The sequence below is a fragment of the Triturus cristatus genome, chromosome 5_2, assembly GCF_964204655.1.
Source record: "Triturus cristatus chromosome 5_2, aTriCri1.1, whole genome shotgun sequence".
Taxonomy (NCBI): Eukaryota; Metazoa; Chordata; class Amphibia; order Caudata; family Salamandridae; genus Triturus; species Triturus cristatus.
In genome coordinates this window covers 392,601,913-392,624,446 of record NC_140588.1, presented here as the reverse complement: position 1 = coordinate 392,624,446, position 22,534 = coordinate 392,601,913, and the positions used below count along the sequence as shown (strand labels likewise).

The 22,534-nt window shown below is 48.5% G+C and overlaps 1 protein-coding gene across 2 annotated transcripts in view; it reads right to left on the bottom strand.

Annotated features, from left to right (window-relative positions):
• Window positions 1-22,534, bottom strand: part of PAK1IP1 (PAK1 interacting protein 1) — a 137,526-nt gene that overhangs the window by 37,292 nt on the left and 77,700 nt on the right. For both annotated transcript variants that reach the window (XM_085607265.1, XM_085607264.1), the window contains exon 8: window positions 5,976-6,075. In XM_085607265.1, the coding sequence (XP_085463391.1) occupies window positions 5,976-6,075 (100 nt within the window). The remainder of the gene's footprint in view (window positions 1-5,975; window positions 6,076-22,534) is intronic.

Below are 22,534 nucleotides of genomic sequence, written 5' to 3'. Positions count from 1 at the left end.
CATCCCCGTACCTTGCTCACGGACGGGCACGACCTCTATTGCGCCTTTTTCCAGCATACTTAGCACTTCCTGCTGTAATAGCGCTAAGTGCTCTGAGGACATAGGACGGTGTTTTGGTGGTATGGTGGGTGGAGTGGAGGTTAATTCTAGGCAGTAACCGTGTTTGATAATATCTTTGACCCACCTGTCCGTGGTGATGGAGTTCCACGTGGACAGGAACCTTTGTAGCCTTCCCCCGACAGGTGTTGTGTGGTCGGGAGGAAGGGAGAGGGCGTCACTGTTTGTTCTTGGTGGAGGACCTGGTATTGCCGTATCCGCGTCCTCTACCCTTTGTGCTGGAGCCACGATATCCACCCCGGGTGTTTTTATCGTAAGTACTTTGTGTGTTGCCCTTATTGAAGGTTTGCTGTGACCCCTGTCCTCTACCTGCTCCTCTATTACCGGGGCGACGAAAGGAGCCACTCCGAAAGGACTGTGTTTGGAGAGCCCCCATGGACTTTGCAGTGTCTGTGTCCTTTTTAATTTTTTCTAGGGTGGTGTCAACCTCTGGTCCGAACAAGTAGTCGGGGTTGACCGGCTGATTGAGGATGTTATTTTGAACCTCAGGTTTGAATCCGGAGATTCGTAGCCAGGCGTGTCGTCGTAACATGACGCTGGTATTTATGGCTCTAGCAGCTGTATCTGCGGCATCCAGTGCACACTTAATGGATGAGTTTGTGAGGAGTTGTCCCTCCCTGATGAGGATCTCCGCTCTCTCTTTGTATTGGTCAGGGAGATGTTGGAGTAGGGTTTCTAATGTGTCATAGTGGGCGCGATCGTAGCGAGCTAGGAGCGCCTGGGTATTGGCAATACGCCATATATTAGCTGCCTGTGCTGCAACCCGTTTGCCGGAGGTCTCTAGCACCTTGGACTCCTTGTCCGGGGGAGGAGCTTCGCTGGTAGTCTGTGAGTGCGCCCTTTTGCGAGCATTGGCGACTACAATGGAATCTAGAGGCAACTGTCCTCTAATGTACGTAGGGTCCACAGGCGCCGACCTATATATTTTGACGATCCTGGGGTTTATTACTCTTGCCCTAGTGGGTTCTTTGAAAATGTCCTTTGCTGGTTTAAGGACACCTTTCAGCATGGGTAGAGTTTTGATATTCCTTTCTGAGGATGCGAAAGTATCCATTAGAAAATCGTCCTCTATGGTGTCAGAGTGGACTTGTACACCATGATTGGCCGCAGCACGTTCAATGAGGGCGTTGAACGCGGCAGTGTCCTCTGTGGGAGACGTTTTTGCGCCATATAGCTGCGTGTCCTGTGTATCCATAGGCGCACCCGGGTCTACAGGGTCATCCCAAGCCTGGTCAGGGTCTTGTTGGCCTTCAGGGTCCATCTCTCTGGGGTAGGGGACATCGTCACCCATGTAGTCCTCGAAAGCATCGGTTTCGGAGGGTGTCGGAGAGAAGGGCTGTGGATCTAGGTAAGAGGTATGGAGACGTTCGTAAAGAACTGGTTCCGAGTGCGCTGGCAGCTTTTTCTTTAACGGGATCCGGTAGGAGTCCAAAGGCTGCTCGGAAGAAATTCTCCGCTTCTGGAGCATAAGTCTGCCGGTGTCGGCATCGATGATGTGGGACGGTGACGTCTCCGTAGGAGAACGTTCAGCAGGTGTGATCCTAGTTTGGGTCACACGTGTCCTGATTTCAAATAATTTGGGTGCCGTGGATGGTGGCAGTCCAAAAGTGATGTTGGGAATTGCTGGAGAAGCTTTTGGAGCTTTCTTCGGCTCGGAGCCCGACGGGTTCTGGAGGGTTGCCTTTTCTTTGATGCGTTGCAAGGACGCTGCAACTTGTCGAACCTGGAACGCCGGCGGTTCTTTGGCGCCGAGCGGTTCTGCAGAGGCAGGCGTGGACTTCTTCGGGGCCACGGGGTCATCGAGTCGAGGAGAGGTAGTAACTGTCGAGGACGTCGATGATTGGTCTTTCGGTGCTGCTTTCGGATCGATGTAGCGGCCATTTTGACCTTTGTGGCCGGAGCAGAGTGTTTCGGTGCCGGGGGCCGAGGCAGCTTGGCGGTACCGATGGCGTTTTTCCGTGTGTCGGCGCCGACGTCGGCTGCTGCGAGTTCGGCACCGAAGTCCCGTTTGGTGCGGTCGGTGTCGACGGGTTTGGCTGGCGTCGAAGGTGTAGAGGGCTTCGATCCGACCAGTGTCACTTTCAGTTTTGGTTTCTGTGTAACCGATACGACTTTCGGTTTCGTTCTCGAGGAAGGGAAACCAGTCATTTTGGGCACTAATGGCTGTCTCTGAATGTCCGAGGCCGGGCCAGATGGCGGGGCCGAAGAACTGTGGGATAGGTCTTGGGTAAGGCCCGAAGGCGATCCCTCGACCGGAGCCATTGACTGACGCACTGGGGCATCCTCCGTTTGTACGGGTAGGCCTTGCTCGTCACCGGAGCTACTTTCTTCGGCCCCTAAGGCCTCATCATAGTCTCCTACCTCAGTGTCGGCTTCTTCTCTGTGAAAGAGTTGTTCTTCGACGTCTTCCGATCCGGAATCGTGTTCGGAAGCAGGGCTGGAGGGAAGGTTCTCCACGCCTTCCACATCTTCGTCCTCGGCGCTGAAGATGTTGGTCGGGGCCGGTGCCGCTTGCTGCGCTTCAAGTCTCGCCGCTCGTCGATTCCGGAGAGTCTTCTTGGATCGGAATCGGGCACAGGCCATACATGTGGATTCGTCGTGATCCGGTGAAAGGCATTTGTTGCACACCGGGTGGACGTCGACATGGGGATATTTCGCATTGCAAACAGGACACCGCTTGAATGGTGTCCTCGATTCCATCGTCGATGTAGGGTCGATGGTCGGATACGATGCGAAAAAGTTGTTGCTGAAGTCAGTAAACTAACAAGTAACTGTCGATACCGATCGGGAACAGTACCGACGCGAACTAAAGGCCTTTTGGCCTGAAAAAAGTTTTTCCTAACTTGAGTCAAGATAAGCACATCCGAACCCAATGGCGGAAAAAATCAAGCTGAGGATGGAGAGGATGCCCATGCGCACTGTGGTCCAGGGGAGGAGTCACCTATCTCAGGATACTTCGAAGACTCTTCCAGGACAACAACGTGCAAACATCCGGACCCAACACTAGGTGGCGATCTATGCACAGATATGAATTCAGCAGCCCACATGCCTCGAACAAAGTAGTAAATACATGAATATTTAGAATCACCAATAAATTTTTGGGCAGTTTTATGTGCCTGAATGTAAATCATGTTGACAGGTGATCCTTTATATACACACTCCAGAGAGGATTAATAGGCGTTTAAGGACCTGGAATGTAATTTAAGATTTCGATTTTTTTTATCTGGGCAAGGGGAAATCTGCCCTGAGGCTGACACTAAATTAAAAGAGCACTCTACATAGTTAAACCAATAGCAAAGGGAGACGTAGTAGGCACAATATAAAGAAGGGGTTGTTGGGCACGGGAAAGAATCCCCGTTTTACAACGAAGAGGCAACCTAGGTCTCAACTTGCTCTGAGCTCGTCATTTCCTACCCGACAGCAAAGCCGTTATTTCAGTTCTGCCAGCTCTTCAGTTCGAGCAGGTCTTGGCTGCCGTGCAGCTGCAGGGATTAAGAAGCGCACAGGAGCCCCTGCTGTTCTCCCGCCTATTGGGATCCCTGAACGAGGGCTGAATACGCAGACCAGCGGCAGCCGCCCTACGGGGAAACACGCCCAACCGCTTAAGAAACAAGTTCGAAACAATCTCAACCCCCAACAAGCGCGCGCTCGCCTCGCGCTGCAGCGGGAGAGCGAGGCCGCGCGATGGAGAGAGCAGTATGCTCTTTTTACAAAGCACATACTCTTGCTTGTGGCACACCGCTGCACACTCCTGCAAGGCGTATGCCGCCACAAGCACGAGTATGTGCTTTGTAAAAAGAGCTGCACGACGGCTAAAGGTCTCCTATGCAGTGCATGCGCACTGCGTAGGCGAGACCTAAAAAGGAGTATGGGGAGTTTTTCGACCGGAAGAGAAGTAAGAGGCGAGCAAGGGCCTAGTTTATTTTACCCGGGGCAGCAGCCACAATGGCCCAGCAGCTGGAACCTGCAGAGCTTCATGGCGAGCTCAGCTCTCCCCGCTCCCTGGCAGTGTATCACCCAGTATCGGGTGTAGAGAGAGCTCCATAGACGGCTGCCACCAAGCGAAGTCTAGCTCATGTCTGCATAAACTATGCGGCCTCCCTGCCCCAGGCACTCCCCGTGGAGCACCATTGCGAGCGCAGCTTTCCCCGATGTGCGGCCACGCATCACCTGGTATCGGGCGAAGAGAGAGCTCCAGGATGGGGCTGCCACCAGGAGAAGTCCAGCCCGTCAGCATAGTAGCCAATTAAGCCTCCCTGCTCCTCGCACTCCCTGGTGAAATAAGTTGAGGGATGCAAACTCATTTCCTGTGACCGCCTGTTATGTTTATACTTGTACTGCATCACCGCCAAAAACGCGACAGCTATTGAACAGCGTCTACAATCAACAGCTGCATGAATGTTACTGAATTAAATATAGGTGGACGAGTGCGCGCATGTTTAAAGATACACTGACCAAAATTACCCAGAATGTTATTACAGTAAATAAATAGAGGTGGATGAGCGGCGCAGAGTAAAAACAAAGGAGTTGGGTTGAAAAAATGACTCTGCATTTGCAATATATACACAAGGAACACAAGGACAAAAAGTCGTTCAACAGAAAATGAATGTGAGCTAAGCGCCCCCTCCCTGCTGCTACTGCTGTCTGGGACAAAAATGTAACCAGCAAAAAGAGTACCTACCCAGTAATTAAAGGGCACTGGATAACGGCGCGAGTAAACGATCTAGTCCGGGTGGGCAGGGCCAAAAGGAGACAGGGCGGTAACAAGGAGGGACTAAAAAGCCTCCTTCACAATAGAAAGCCAGCGTTCAGCCTGAACTATGACGCAAGCCAATGGGAAGAAGGGGCAGGGCTTCAAGTCCCCTTCCGAATCGATCACAATATTCCTCACAGAGCAAGGAGCGCATGCACGCTCCAGCGCTAGGTCTGCGAGACCTAAAAAGGAGCACCTATATAGCTAATTACAAACATTCACCACCCAGAGAACAATGTCTGCAGCAAGAATAATCTTATGTACACCCGGGGTTGTTCTAAGTCAATCAATGTCCGGTTGAGGACACAGTCCAGTTTAATGAAGTTCAGAAACCAGTTAAGGGATCATATAAATGTCGACTCTTAGAAAATAGCAGGTTATATCCCATTATATATCCTGCAGATGTTTTTGTGGGTCTTGGATTGCTAGTAGCGGCAGAGATTTTCTGGTGGCTGGGCAACCACAGAAAGTTAATGTGGTCCCAGCAGACACGTCCATACTTACATCGGCTCTAGTAAGGCAACTAAATATATAACATTGCACATGATGCCAAAATAAATAGATACTTTTGCAAACCAATAGGTTATTATCCAAACAGACTGAACCCGACAATTCTAAAAAAAGTTGCAGCCTTTTATTTCCATTCTAAAAATAACAAATTGAAAATTTTGCTCTTTATGAAGTTGTGAAATTTGGCATTCATATCGGAGTAAAACTGCCCATGAATTAATGTTTTCTTAAGCAATTATTCCAGGTGTTAAGCAGACATTTTAATTTTAAATATAGTATTAAAACAATTTACCAGTTGGGAGATTCAAAATGCCTTAGCATATCAGAAAATCTTAGAATATATGCAATAAAATTGTGATGTAAAATAATATTCAAGCACCTAGGCTTGTCTCAATTTATTTTTTGTTTTGATGTTATGAGATATGGCAATGAAAAACCAGCAAAAGTGCATTTAAATGTAGCACATAGTAATGGAAGGATGCACAGCTGTCGCATCCTGAGCACATACATAATTCCATTATTTGCTAAGATAAATATCAACAAGAGCGGAACTACACATTTAATGGGCAAAATTATCAACTAGTCTAATACTTACTTTGTCCAGCTCAAGCTTCCACATTTTTATGAACCCATCGGTTGATGCAGACACCAAAACTTTGGATCCTTCGAGTTCAAAACTGTAAATGCTTTTCACTCTGATAGATAAAAAGGACAAACAATTTTAGATTACACAGAGTAGAAAGAGTACTTCTATGTTATAACTTCTAATATAGATAAATAATGGCAGATTAAAAAATAAAAATTCCAATGCAAATAATTTTGAGGATCATGAAAAAGTAAGTGGTGACGTTAACTCTTTAGGTGATATTTAGAGCTCTGCTTCAGGTGTATTATTTCAAATGACTTGATTGCTAGTTCAAATAGAAAGACTTTATTCGGTTTATAGCAAGGTAAACCATAAAAAGCTCACAACAATACTTTAAAATATGCATTTAACTGAAAAAAGAATTCATATCAATAAAATATACGGTCTGACCAATAAAATAATCTACAACAGGTTATAAAAACTCTGTACAAAATGCAGTATAAAGTTCCTGAATAAAAAACAAAGTATTCACATACTTCCAGCAAAACTGTGCTTAATTAGTACAGTACAACCACTAAGTCATTTCATTTTCTACACTAGCCAAACACCTTAATGAATAAAAAGGTTACTAAATAATGGCATACAGTCTCATCCTTTAATTCAAGTAGGTACCAGAAAGCCACACACTGCATATATATTTTTTTAATTGAAGAGATTGGATTTTAATTCCTCCTATGTGACAGGTAAAAACTACAAAAAACTGCTTTGTGCGGAGTCAACTGTTCAAATTTATCATCGCTGGGGCATTTTCGGATCAAAGCCCTTCACTCTTTGCTAATTATACCAAGTGATGGATAATAAGGAAGCGAAAGCGAGTTAGGCGATATCTGTGGTAGGTATTACGAACCAACTTGATATATAATTGCCATCCATCCTAGTCATTCAAAGCCATATACCTTACCACATTTGCTTTGCTTTGGTCAAGCAGCTTCCTTCTCTGTTGGCACGCATTAAGAACACACTTCTTAAGATCCTTTTTGGAGTAGCCAATTATGCTCTTCGGATGTATCCAGGGATCCCTCTCTCTCTGGCCATGCCCCCTTAAGATGTTTCTAATATACATTAACCATGGAATTGTATGTGCCTGGTCAAGTCCTAGACAGTCTTTCATGATGGTTCTGTGAAATGCGTCTCTTCTTTAGACCACACTAAATACAATAAAAGGAACGCGTTACTTACCTGTAGAACAAGATACTTACCTTCGGTAACGATGTATCTGTAAGAAACATTAGTTAGTTAGATTCCTCACCTTAGAATATCTCCAGGCGTCAGGCTGGATCCGGAAAGATTTTTGTAGCAATACCCCTTGCGCGTCGGTAGGCGTCGTCTGCGGCTCCGCATCAGTCGTCGGCGTCGTAATGACGGAGTACTTAGACGCCGCCCTCGCGCACTGACGTCAGTTCTTGTACATAGCTTTCCGCGCCAGGGACGCTGAGCCATGCAAGAGACCGACACAGGTGCCAAAAAGCTAGGGCCCTGAAAGGGAGAACCTTAACCCTAGATGTCGGTTCGCAGAACGGGGAGGCTGGGTGGGTCGGTGAGGAATCTAACTAATGTTTATTACAGATACATGGTTATCGAAGGTAAGTAACTTGTTCATCTGAAAGAAACACGTTAGTTAGATTCCTCACCTTAGAATAGATACCCCAGCAATACCAACCCCGGAGGTGGGTCTGCGAACCAAGATCACACCAGAAAGTCCTGGAGAACAGAACGGCCAAAGCGGCCATCTCTCTGGACTTGGCAGTCCAGGCAATAGTGCTTGGCGAACGTGTGCAGTGAAGCCCACGTCGCCGCCTGACAGATGTCCTGCAAGGGGACTCCCCGTCCCAGGGCAGTTGTCGCCGCTGTGGCCCGGGTGGAATGGGCTCTCAGTCCAACAGGAGGGATCTTTTTCGCCAAGGAATAGCAGAGTTTAAGATCAAGACATGGTCGGACAGGTTGCCACGATGCTGGGCCTACTGAAACTTCAGGTCCCACTGCAGAGCGCACATCTGCCACCTGGCGTGAGGTACCAACAGGATGCAGGAGGCCATCAGCCCCAGAAGCCGCAGCACCAACCTGACCGAAACCCAGGACAGAGGCCGGAAGATGGAAATCAGGGCCTGAATGTCCCGGACCCGCTGTTCCGGCGGATAGACCCGGAACTGCGCCGAATCGAGAACCGCCCCAATGAAAAGGAGCTTCTGGGAGGGACTCAGGTGTGACTTCGGCACATTGATGGAGAACCCCAGCGAGTGCAGGTCGGCCGTAGTCTGGAGGTGGGAGACGACTTGCTGGGGCGAGCCCGCCTTCAACAGCCAGTCGTCGAGATAGGGGAAGACTGGAACCCCTGATCGGCGCAGATGAGCTGCGACCACCGCCATCACTTTCGTGAACACCCGAGGGGCACTGGTGAGGCCGAAGGGGAGCACGGTGAACTGAAAGTGCTCCTGACCCACCGTGAACCGCAGGTAACGCCGGTGGGCAGGCAGGACGGGGATGTGGAAATAAACGTCCTGCAAGTCCAACGCTACCATCCAGTCTCCAGGGTCTAGGGCAGCCAGAACCTGAGCTAAAGTGAGCATCTTGAACCGGTCCTTCCGGAGGAAGGTGTTCACGCTCCTGAGGTCCAAGATCGGGCGTAGGCCCCCTTTGCCCTTCTTGGGACCCAGAAAGTAGTGGGAATAACAAACACGACCTACTTCTGGACCAGGAACGCGCTCGACGGCCTCTTTGGCCAAGAGGGCCGAAACTTCCTCTCGTAGAAGATGCAAATGATCCCCCGACATACGGTGGTTCAGCGGCGGCATGGCTGGAGGGGTCGTCTCGAAGGGGAGGGAGTAGCCCCTTCGGACGATTTGCAGCACCCACCTGTCTGACGTGATGGAGCGCCAGTGGAGCAGGTGATGGCGAACTCTGCCGCCCACTGGCGTTGAATGGGCCTGAAAGCTCGGACTAGGAGGGCTTTGAGGCAGATGCTGCCGGGGTGGATGTGGACTGACCGGCACGTTGACCTCCAGTACCGCCTCGGCGGAATCCACGTCCGCGACCGCGTGCAGGTTGGTTCTGCGGCCGGTGGCTGGGCGGACGTGAGGAGGTGCCCCTTCCTTGGCCACGAAAGGGACGAAAGGCGGAAGTTTGCGGCCGCGGGCCGATAGACCCAAGGACATGGCCTTGGCCCGGGAGTCCTTGAACCGAGCCAGCGCACTGTCCGCCTTCTCACCAAAAAGGCGAGTGCCATCAAGGGGCATGTCCATGAGGGAACTCTGGACATCCCCCGAAAATGACGTGGACCTCAGCCAGGCGTGACGCCAAAGCGCCACCGTGGTGGAAATCGCCCGACCCAGCGAGTCCGTGGTGTCAAGTCCACACCTTATGGCGTGCCGTGCTGAATCTCGACCGTCAGCAAGTGCTTGAGCGAGTCGTGCCCGGTCCTCCACCGGGCACAAGGGCAGCACGTCCTCCACCGTATTCCACAGATAGTGGGAATAACGGTCCAAAAGGCAAGCGGTATTTAAAGACCGCAGCCCCAAACTCAGGGACGAGAACAGTTTCTTGCCAAACTGTTCCAACCTCTTGGATTCCCGATCCGGAGGAGCGGACGGGAAGGAGGATTGGGAGGTTGAGGCCTGGATAACCAGACTCTCGGGGGTGGGGTGTTGGGAGAGGAAACTGGGGTAGCCCCGGGGCGGGGCAGGGCGGTGGCGCCCAGCAACATTCTGGTACACAGGAGGAACTGTGGAGGGCTTGGACCAAGTGCCCTGCAGAACATCTATGAGGGCCTCATTAAACTGCAGCAGAGGCTCAGTGGAGCTTGCTGTCGGTTGAAGGACCTCTGTGAGGACGTTAATCCTCCCGGCCACAGCAGGCAACTCCAGCCCTAGGGCTTCGGCCGCCTTGCGCAGCACCACTGAAAAGGCTGCCCCCTCCTCCGAGGCCACAGTTGGAGGAGAGATGAAACCAGCGTCCGGGGAGGTATCCAGACCGCTGGCATTCCCCAGTTCGTCTGCCCAGTCCTGTGAAAGTTGACCCTGGAGGGCCATAGGGTCCTCAGACCCCTCCCAGTCGCCCCCGTCATCCGATTCCTGATAAACAGGAGGAACGATCGGAGCCTGACGGTAGATGAAACGGTCATCCATAGACGTCGGGTGTGGCGCCGGACGGCGCCGTGCCGGCGTCTGGTCCGGACAGGGCCTAAACCGGGGAACGGCGTCGTCCGGAGACGGCGCCGGAGGTGGAACCGGTGTCGGCGGAGGAGGCGTCGTGAGGTCGCCCGGCGCCGACCGAGATCCAGGTCTGGATCCCTCGGGGACCTGTGGCGTCGGGGCCGTCAACTGCACCGGAGCCGCCGGCACGCGAGGTTACACAGTCGAACCTGCGGGGCCGGAAGGCGCGCCTACAGGCGTCGACGGCGAAGCCAGGCCTCTCATGGCCGAGAGGAAGGCACTGACCTCTGCCGGTGTCGCGTCAGTCCCAGGGACCGGCGGGTATGGGGACGGACGCGGCTCCTGCGGCTCCGACGGAGCTGCGGGGGTGGGACCACCCTGACCCTCAGCCGAGTCGCTCGACCGGCGAGGGGAGTCCGAAGAGTGAGGTCGTCTCTTGGACTTCTTGGAGTGCTTCGACTTACCCGAAGACCCTAACGAGCGATGACTATGGCTGCGGCTCCGCGATCGGTCCTTGGACCTCCTCCTGGACCGGGACCGAGAGCGGCGCGGAGCAGAGTGCCTAAGCTCGAGAAGCTTACGGGACCACTCCCGCCTAGCTTTCGACGTCAAGGCCTGGCAATCGAGGCACGACTCCGCGTCATGGTCGGCCCCCAGGCAATAAAGGCACCGGCGATGGTGATCTGTCACCGACATCAGGCGATGACAGGCGTCACAGGCTTTGAAACCAGGCATCCTACCAGCACCAGAGTCGAGTCGATAGACCAAAAGAAGTCAAAAAAGTTAGTCAAAAATTACTAGGGGTAAGCTCTTCCCGGATCGGCGCTTACTGGCGCGGAAAAAAGAAGAACTGACGTCAGGGTGCTAGGGCGGCGTCTAAGTACTCCGACGACGTCATTCCGGCGCACGACGCCGACGACGGACGCGGAGCCGCAGACGACGCCTACCGACGCGCAAGGGGTATTGCTACAAAAATCTTTCCGGATCCAGCCTGACGCCTGGGGATATTCTAAGGTGAGGAATCTAACTAACGTGTTTCTTTCAGATACTGCGGTTATCCAGTATTGGTATCCTTCATAGATTCACATGCCTGAATCATTCCCCGTCGTCGGGATGTGAGTCCCTGGTACATAAATAAAGTAATGTCTCACTAGATATATAGAGTAATAGGCCAAAGGCCTCACCTTAGTAACATATCCTTGTCCTTTTGAAAAAAAGGACCAAACTTGGAGAGTAACCAATCAGCTATCACCACCCTCTAGAACCTTCCTGGAAGGAGTTCTAGTCCCTCAGATTTTCTACTGCACGTCGTGCTAAGGGAGTCTCCTCTGAGCTCTGCTCAGCATTCCTTGTTTCTGGATTACCAGTGTTTCTTTCTTCAAATTTCCATCTTCTGGGTGAAGTTCTTCATAGCAGATACTCCGAAAAAAGGGCCTTTTAGGTATTGTGCTTCCTGTGGAAAAAAAGAGACTTCATGTGGACGATTAACACAAAGACTGTCTCTACTGCCTTTATCCGAACCACTCTTCAAAGGATTGTAAGGTATGTCATACCTTTTCCACCAAGACCCTCAAAGATAGGGAGGGACGCCTCTTAATTTGGCTGCAGAGGCTTAAAGACAAAGATACAGTGCGGTCTTCTGAGGAAAGTGAGGGCTCGTCCATATCTTCACAGTCCTCTCAGAAAAGACCAAGGGTGGCTTCTCCGGGCCCTTCATCGCAGCCATCTCAAAAGAAGGCGCATAAAAAGTCTTCAGAGGGCCTTCCTAAGACTCTTCCAGCAAAGGTTTCTCCTCCGGAAGCTCTTCATGCCTTCAAAAAAACCCTCCTCCACCCCGTCGATGACAGCCTCGTCGATGAGGGTTTCGACGACGAGGAAATCTCCATCGACGGCCTTGAATGGGACGTCGACGACGACAGTTTCAACTTCTGTCGCGTCTCATTCACTATCCACGTCGACGACGACCACTCCATCGTTGACGGCCGGTAGGTCTGTCTCGTTGACGCTTAAAATTAAAAAGAAATCGTCGACGTCCAAACTGCTGTCAACGCTGCGATCGCTGACAACGGCGTCGACGAAGACTGTCCCGTGGACATCTACATCATCGTCGACGAGGACTCAGTCGACGAAACCTTCATCGACGACGGCTCTGACGACGGGACCTAAATCTAAAATGGTACCCTTCGGCGCTTCACCGTCGACGACTTTGCCGTCGACGGGACCGTCGACGACAGCAGATACTGACCTACAAAGTACGTATGTGCACGTAAAAATCACGAAACGTACGTTAACGCCGGCCCTGACCACCCCTAGTAGAGTCTAGCTCTTGCCTCCAGCACATCTTTTGGAGGAAGAAGACTCTGATGATGGCAGTATGTTCAGACCAGCGACAAGCCCATCGCAACTAAAAGATAAGTACCAGGACAGTTCGGACTATGATGATCAAGGACAGGAAGATCGGGAGGTTTCTCCTGAAGAATGCCATCCACCTCCAACTCCCATGGTTTGTTTGCCTGCATCCCTGGTCTCTGACCAACAGTTTCTCATTTCGGACTATAAGCAGAGATTTCCAACATCTGCAACGTCTCCACTTTCGGTTGTGTCTCTGCCACCAAGACCGCAACCTCCTCCGTTAAGCTTACAGTCTGAGCCTGTCACATCACCACCTCCACTTTCCTCAGACGACGATGAGGAGGAGGAACAACATGAAGAAGGGGAACTTCAGGATTCCCAGTCTACTTGTGACGAGTGGGACGATTACATACTTCCCTGTCCAGCTTCTCCCGTGCCCACCACAGCTGACTCGCTTCTGGAGGACTTTGGAGGTTTTCACAACATAGTGGAAAGAGCGGCGCAGCACTTTCAAATACCTATGCCCTCACACCAACAGGATTGCTTCCTCTATGATTTTAAAGAGCCACATAAGAAATCAGTTTGATCTATCCCTATTATAGACTATATATGGGATCTGGGTGTTAAAATCATGCAGAACCCTTCCTCAGTGCCTCCAGTATTGCCTCGTCTGGATAAGAAATATAGGGCTCCAGATACTGCTCCGGCTTGCCTGACCGGCCATCCTAAACCGGACTCGGTCATTACCCAAGCTGCTCAGCGGAAATCAAAAAATCCTTCCGCTCTGCTGACCGCTCCTCCAGACAAAGAGGGTAGACGGCTGGACAATATTGCCAAACTCTTCTCGTCCAGGTCTGCATTAACGGTGCGTGCATCCAATTCCTTGGCACGGTTAGGACGTTATAACAGGCAGATGTGGGCAGATATTGCTCCATACCTTGCGGCCTTGCCAGAGGACTCAAAGGAAGAGGCAAAGAAAATCTTGCTGGAGGGCGAGTGGTCTGCATCGAAGATTATAGACTGTGCGATATCGCCTCTACTGGATTTCACCAACTCGCGGGCGCAGCTGTACTACGGCGCCAGGGTTGTTTGAAGGCGTCTTCATTCCGATAGGTGGTCCAAACGAAAGTTTTGGACATGACATACGATGGTCAGCTTCTTTTTGGGATACACATCGACGAAGCTCTGCAAGGTATTAAAAAGGATACCGACACGGCTAGGACTTTGGGTACCCTCCAATTCAAGAACCCATCTTTTCGTGGCTCAAGGGGGAGAGGTCAAGCGTCTACCAGGGGTGATTACCAACACCGATCTTCCTTCTCTTCCACGCAGCAATATCAGCCTCAATACCAGCAACATCAACAGCAATCCACCTACACAAAATCTTCCTTTCGTGGCAAAGGTGGCAGACAGAAAGACTCTTCTCTGCGACAAGGACTTCCCACTACCGCCGGTCTCCAACTGCTCTCTGACCTCCAAGGTTGGAGGGAGAATTTACGACTTTCTAAAAAATTGGAAGCAACTAACAACGGACCGTTGGGTACTGCAACTGGTTCAATTCAAACATTCACTAGAATTCATTCAAATTCCTCCCCGTCCTATGCTTCACAAAAATCTGCGTGCTCTGCTTCTGGAACTTTCTCTTATGCTCCAGAAAGGAGCTATAGAGAGAGTTCCTCTACGTCAAAGGGGGAAGGGATTTTACTCCCGATTTTTCCTAATACGAGAAAAGGAGATAAAATGGAGACCGATATTAGACTTGAAGTCTCAACAAATTCTTGAAAAAGCAACCGTTTTGTATGATTACCATCCAGGAATTGCTACATCTACTCAATGCGGACGACTACATGGTGTCTTTAGACCTTCAGGACGTCTATTTTCACATTGCGATCCACCGCAACCACAAAAAAATTCTGAGATTCGCAGCAGCGGGCAGGCATTACCAATTTCGTGTCCTGCCGTTCGGACTCAAATCAGCGCCACACATTTTTACAAAATGCCTTTCTCCGGTGGCTGCACATCTCCGACAACAACACCATCAAGTCTTTCCATATCTGGACGACTGGCTCGTCAAAGCACCCTCTCTAGAAGGCGCGTCCAGGTCTTCCGACGCCTGTTTAAGGCTTTTCGATTGTTTGGGGCTTACTCTCAATCAGGACAAGTCCGACCTACAGCCTTTCCAGCGCATAACTTTCCTGGGTGCTACTCTCGACACGCTTCAAAAGAAAGTGTTTCCTTCACAGGAGCGAAAAGAAACTTCTTTCCTTGGCGCTTCGCATACGCTCCAAAAAGACTCTTACTGTGCGCCTTTTCAAATCCCTGCTCGGGATGATGTCTTCCTGCATCCTACTAGTTCCACACTGTCGCCTTCACATGCGACCTCTTCAAGAAGCGCTTTCAGCTCAATGGGTCCAATGTACGGGGTCATTCGACAATGTCATCCATGTGACCCCTCTGATGGAAAAAGGCTCTATGGTGGTGGATTTGCCCTCAGAACCTTTCTCAAGGTTTGCCATTCTTGCTTCCGGCTTTTCCACATACCATCACAATGGATGTGTCCCTGGAAGGTTTGGGAGCCTTCCTCCAAAAACTCCAGATCAGCGGCAAATGGTCCCTTTCCGAAAGAAAACTCCACATAAATCTTCTGGAGCTCCGAGCAGTGCATCTCGCTCTTTAGGCATTCCTGCCGCAAATCAGAAATTCTCTAGTTCTTGCACGGACTAGACAACACCACGACTATACACTATTTAAACAAGCAGGGAGGCACTCGTTCTCTAACACTCTCTCACGAGTCGCAAAAAATCTGGAACTGGCTGCTCCTTCACAACATTTCTCTTCGAGCAGAGTATGTTCCAGGAACACACAACGTTCTGGCCGACACTTTGAGCAGACAACGGACAGCATGTCACGAGTGGGAGTTGAATCAGCGGACCCTCAACCGCATATTCTCTCAATGTGGCACCCCTCTTCTGGACCTCTTCGCTACCCAGCAGAACGCCAAATGCCAACACTTCGCAAGCTGGCATCCCCAGAAGGGATCTCTAGGGAATGCGTTTTCGATCGCATGGTGCAACGTCTTTGCTTTTCCACCAATTCCCCTGATTCCCAGGGTGCTCAGGAAATTGAAAGCGGAACCCTGCACGCTCATCCGGATAGCTCCAGCTTGGCCACGCCAGCACTGGTTCACGGAGCTTCACCGTCTCTCCCTGGAACCGCCGATCCTGTTGAAACAGTTTCCCTCTCCTCACTATGAACCACCAACAAGTACAGCATCCGGATCCAGCATCTCTCAGATCAGCTTGGCTCCTGAGTTCAGAGAGTTCCAGGGTCTAGACATCCCTCTGGACTGTAGAGCAGTTCTGGCTCGGGCTCGAGCAGATAGTACTACCAAAACATATTCCTTAAAATGGAAGAGGTTCAGTATCTGGTGCAATTCAAACAAAATACACCCTCTTTCATCCTCTCCAGAGTAAATACTACCTTACCTTCTTCATCTGGCAAAATCTGGCCTCGCTCATGCCTCCATTAAAGTCCATCTGGCAGCAATATCCAGTTTAAGGAGATCCTCTGCAGGCCCTTCTCTGTGGTCTCATCGGTTGATTAAACAATTCCTTAAAGGCCTGTTTAGAACATTTCCTCCGGTAAAGGCTTTACCTCCTGCATGGCAACTCAACCCGGTTCTGGCTCAACTTATGAAACACCCTTTTGAGCCAATACACAGAGCGGATCTCAAGTATCTCTCCTGGAAAACGGCGCTACTTCTAGCCCTTACCTCGGCAAGGCGAGTGAGTGAACTTCATGCTTTCTCAATCCAAGACCCTTTCCTTCAATTCAAACACGACAGGGTCATACTTCGCACAAATCCGAAGTTTATCCCTAAGGTTCCGTCGAACTTCCATCTCAATGAGCCTATTGTGTTGTGCTCCTTCTTTCCAAATCCTGAAACAGTGGCAGAAAAAACTCTGCATTCTTTGGACCTTAAACACTGCCTGAAATTCTACATTGATAAGACAAAGACGTTCCGCAAATCCAACCAACTCTTTGTGGCTTACAGTCGACCCAGGAAAGGTCTCCCACTCACTAAGCAAAGTATCTCTCACTGGATCTCCGCAGCTATTACTTTTTGTCACCAGCAAGCGGGGCAGCCCCTGCTCTCCACAGTTCGAGCCCATTCCACAAGGGCAATCTCTACTTCAATGGCACTTTTTGCAGGTGTGCCCATTGCGGACATTTGCAGAGCGGCAACATGGAAAACGCCGCATACGTTTACCATGCATTACTGCCTGGATACGGAACTCATGAAAGACGCTGCAGTGGGTCAAGCGGTGCTCCGTTATCTATTTAATTAGAGGTGAGCTCTTCCTTTCATCCCACCATCCTTTCTTCTATAGGCACATTTCTCTACTGTGTTTTATGCTTCTGCTATGTCATTGCTTTTTGGTACTTTCTATTTTCACACCGATATGTTATCTGGTGAAAAGTTATATACTGTACCTTTTGAAATGTGCTCATCATTGCTTACTATTCTGATTCGGGCATGTGAATCTATGAAAGATTCCCTAATACTGGATAAGGAACACGTCACTTACCTGTAACTGCAGTTATCCAGTATTGCTATCTTTCATAGATTCACATGCAGCCCACCCACCTCCCCTGGAAGGTCTCTCTTGGGTCTCTCAGTGATACAACTACTTAGCACTGTGCTTACGAAAATCTCAGGGACTAGAGCTCCTTCCAGGAAGGTTCTAGAGGGTGGTGATAGCTCATTGGCTCATTGGGTTCAAGCAAGCCTGGCTGAAGACGGCTGAAATGCCAGAAACCGGTCCTAGGAAGCTTGTTTCCGGTCCAGGGAAGACATGGCTTGGCAGTTCGGGCTGGACTGTTCCCATGAGGCACAGGGTCAGACTGATTTGCATATGGCCATGTCTGAACTGGGGTGGCAGAGTGGGCTAAAGAACGGTGATGGATTAAACCCAGATCAGTTGACTGGGGGTGAGTGCTTGCAATGTTCAACACTCCGTCCATCATTTCCTTTGGTTTTGCGTTAATCTATGAATGATACCCTAATACTGGATAATAAGTAGTTTCATTTCTAATATACTTGTATGATACAAATTTTCTCGGTTCTCTATGGATGATGGTTTTCAATGTAGAATGGGGTACGGCTAAAAGTCTCTTAAGGAACTTATTCTGTTGTGTCTGAATATAACCGTTATCCCTGGTGCCCCAAACTCCAGTACTGTATGTGGCTGCTGAGAACAATTTAACAAAGGGTCTGTTGTGTAGTTCCTATAAACCTATATAGGATCTGCGAGTTTTGACAACATAGACTGTGGGATTGGTGTCCAGACTGATTCCAGACACCCCCCACGGGTATGTTTGCCTGTATACCAGCTAGCTCACAGTTGCACTGTAAACTCCTCTTACCAAGGAGAGAATAGTTCTTGGCAACTATCGATCATGACAAATCTGGCTCATCAGGGATTGTGGAAACAGTACAGTACTTTTCGCACAGTCACTCGTGCTGACTATGTCTCAGCGAGATACACAGAATAAACAGAGGGGACGTTTTCAATAAGCTTTTATTGAACCAGAATCATTCTAGAGTAAATCATTCAAGACAGAAACAGAAATAAATTATAAGCACCAACAGAGTAAAAGGATGGTAGATTTCTACCATAGTGCTAAAACAATTAATATAGGCAGGTATATAAATATATAACAATAATAATGCGTACTTCTATGATGCAACCCTAACTAGATGCACTTAAGTGTACCTAGCATGTATGTAGGTGTAGTGCCAAGAATCACCCTAGGCTGAAGCCAATCCCATTAACTGAAGTGAGAGACTGTGCGACCCTGTCTTGGTCTCGAGATGGACACCCCACGAGGAATATAAGACCACTGCGAGCTGGATTGTCTGCGTGCAGGAACCTCATCGTCTTGCGTCAGTGTGTCGGCATGGAAGTCTTTTCTACTCTCCTTGCCTTGGCAAAGATGTGTTGTATATATACCCAAAAGGTACCCTCCGGGGATTCTACCTAGCTGTGTCATGTCGGTCAAGGATGACAGAACGGATGACCCTTATACATAGTTTTTATGCAGAACATGGTAATCCTGCTGTGATTGAGGATCTTCATGCATAATTAATGAGGCTAGTTTTTGGGGAAATCCATACAAAATGTTATGCAGCGCTTGACTAGGTAAAATGTCAATACCAAAACCCGTTATATAGAGTAATAGTACGGTAAATGTAGGTGAAAGTCTAGAAGAATACTTGGGCCTTTATTGGGGTACCCTATGAAACATAACACCCACTCCTCATCCGACCAGGCGACATACTAAAAAGGGAAATGTCCTTCTGATTCAAGCATAAAAAAACATTTAAAAAATATTTTCAAAAATGTTTAAGAGAAAAACAAAATGCTAAAAAGGTCCTTTATACATGTTAAAGATCCTCAAAGTCCATTAAAATATGTTCATATATATATGGCTTGAGCCACTGAGAATGTCTGAAAGCCATGGTGCTCAGCAAGAGAACAGCATTAAAAAGGAGTCTGTTTAAAATTCCAATTTTGGTTGTTTTGGAAAAAAACAAATTCTTCCCAGCACACACGGAAAAATGTTTGTGTCTCCCGTGCTGGAGACGCAACATCACTGCTGCTTGCCATTGCAGACGACGGTCCCTGTAACACCTCACAAATCAAGTAAATCGAGCAAAGGTGATGATCTTCAGTTCCCACGGCAGATGTTGGGGAAGACTTTGAAATATCCAGAGCCTGTATACCTGTAGAGGAGCCAGTATCCGATCCAGCTGAAGCATCCCGTGGTGGTTCCAAGAATGCAGACATGAACATGGGAATAAGCCGAGGACACTGCAGTACATGGGCCGTTAACAGGTCCAGCAATGCATCCACATCCGTTGGCGCAACCAACGGAAGTGTCAGACAGAGGTCCAACACGCATTCTAGTCCGCAGAATAGAAGAGGGACACAGGCAAAACACAGTCAATCCAGACTGGTCGAAATGATAGGAACCAAGACTCGCTTAGTTCCCGAAGTTGAGGTCTGTCCAGATGGAGTATCATACGATTATGGTAATCCCTCCAAGACTGTTTTTTCCATCTCCTTGGTGACTGGGACGTCCATTGCGTAGCAGAAAATTTAAAATCAGGATTCCCACTACCAGTAGCAGTATTAGCAGAAGTCCTCAGAAAATGCTTCAGAATACAGAGTGTATGAAGGCTGGAATCACTCCGAAGACTGCCTGAAAGGTGTTTAACAGTCCAGAACCTATGATCTTAAATAGGTGTACTATACCCTTCGTGTCAGACATGTTAAAGATACGCTGTACCATTTCTCCAAAATGGAAAGGGCAGTTAGTTTGTACAAGTGCCTGTATCTCAGCTGAGGACCTTACAACCTGGAGATCAAAAGTCTCTCGGGCCGAGGTAAAGGGCACATCTTTCTGTAAAAGCATGGCTTTCAATCGGCTCAGAGTATCAAACTGTATAAAGGAAACATTCAGCGAAGGTCATAAAGGCGCCTCCCTGACTGTGCGGGTACGTGGAAACAATACTTGCATACAAGTAATCCTGGAACTTACAGTGACAAGATATGCGATGCCTGGACGCATCCCACAACAACCTTGATCATTCAGCATTAAGTAACTCGAGAGCAGCCTGAACACTGGATTAATCACGGCAGCTGGGGAGCCTTTCAAATAACAGGATCAGTTAGCAACAGAACCAATACAGGCCCCGTGAAGCATAATGTCCTGGCAAAGGAGCGAACCACTCAAAGAAATCTCGCAGTCTGTGCCGATAAGAAACACTTCGGTGTCCCCGTTCCTGCATCTAAATCTGTACGGTATTTCCTAAGATTCATGGATGACTTCTCTACCCATTACTTCATATCTGCCTACCTGGTGGTGTTCTAGGCAATATTGAAACTGGAAAGTTGCTACCGGCAACGTTATATGGCCATGAATTAACCATTCTGTGGATGGTGACTCTGCCATGGTGAAAGGTAATCAGTCTAATTTTTCAATGTGAAGCATTGTATATTTCGCATCCCTTTGTGCCATTGTTATCTGCTTTTCAGTCAAACTATATGCAGAGAACAGAGACTGTTGATATATATCACTAGGGCACATAGCCAGAGCGCAGGGATTGTAGCATCCAGCTTAATGACATAATAGAACGTAACTGATTGTCCGTGTTGTAAGATGGACAGATCCTCTTCCAGTATATCTATAGCAGAAGATACAATGTTGCCCAGTGAATAAATCCTATATTTTAATATGGTCATACCATTATCAACCACTGCAAAGGCCTTTTCTAGGTTAATTCTGTCAATTTCATGCAATCTCTGCAGCTTTTTGTTGCGAGTTTCCAAACTTCATTTTAAGTGGCATATAAGAAGTGTTTGGTACGACGTGGCTTACGGGGACCTAGCACAAAATCCCTTAAGTCCATGTCGTCTGACAGTAGGGATAAGTGTTGTCACCTGAGACAGTGTTGAGGTTTTTAGCTAATCTAGGAATAACTTCTCAACACTGTATGATGTCACCACCCCTGTATGTTCTTGTTGTACACAGCAAGAGTCAGGCCTATGGATATTATACCCTAGGGAAGTACCCCTGAATCTTGACTGACACCTATTCATGACTACCGGCCAAACTAACCATCCCTTCCAATTGAGATCTGTTAAATTGAATGAAACGCCCTGCATGATGTTATCTAGTGAACCCTCACAATTTTCTGTATAGTTTTGCCATCCCTCCAAGTGTGAAAGTGCGGGAATATGAGGGTGTACAAGTCCTTAATCTTGGCTAACCTAAGGCAGGAAGTCCGTTGCACTGTATCGTTCAGGAAAATCATTTGTTGTGGTATGAGGCATGCTCTAAATAGTGCCCCGGTTCCCTGAACCCACCATTCTTTAGTCTCCCAGATTGATTTGATTTCTATAGTGTCTTTCCATAAGCCAAAACCCTTTTCATACAGTTGGGCAATAAAGGATGCAGAGTAGATCTGTTTTGTGTTAGTATACATACTTTTCCTTGCAGATATAGGTGCAAGTTAATAATAATATGAGCGTGAATCTGATGTATTAAATGCAGAAAAATAAGCACATTTTTCTGCAAACGTTTGTGAACCACCATTAGGTGGTGTTGGGCAATGTTCCCATTGGTGGGATGTGAAAACATCTTGTGGTGCACTTGTTTAATGCAAAAAATGATCACCATAGTGTTGATAACAGCACAGTGCTGAAGACGGTTCTAAAGCAGACAACATATTACCAGTTTCAAAATCCCAATCGTCAGAATATGCACTTGAGGTGGTATCATTTAAAGACATTTTGAATATGTGTGGTATTTTTAAAAGTTCAGTGGTAGCAAATACATCATATGAAACTGTATTCCAAACTGTTCCGTCCGGAACCAGAACTGTAGTAATACTCACATAGGACAGGTCTCTTTGTTCACGGTGAGATGATGTAGGAGGTTTCAGTACCAAGTTCACATGTGATGCTGTGGAGCATTCTGGAAGATAGTGTCCATTCACAATTAAGAAAAAGACAGTCACTAAACCGATCTAAAACAGATGGAAAAGTATCCCAGTGATTATCCAGAGTGGTAGCCATGGTGAGACTAGGTATGTCTTTTTCAGAAAAATTTAGAAATCATGAAGTTGTTTTTTGCGGCAAACTGGAGCTGGGGTGACCCAGGTTCACTTGAATCAAGAGAAAAATTGACAAAATCGATGAAGTAGCCCGATGCAGTACGATCTATCTTTGGTAGCTCAGCAGGTTTTGAATTGGCAGATGTCTCCTGTAGAGGTCGGTTGTAGGCCGAATTGATATGTGTTGCACTTGAATTTTGTTGATGTTCAATTTCAATAGGAACGAGTTCCATTTCATTGTTAGTGACTCCATTACTTCGAACTGTAGATTCTTCGAACGTTATAAGTCTTTCTGTCTGAACTTCCTGTATGATAGCGAGACGAGA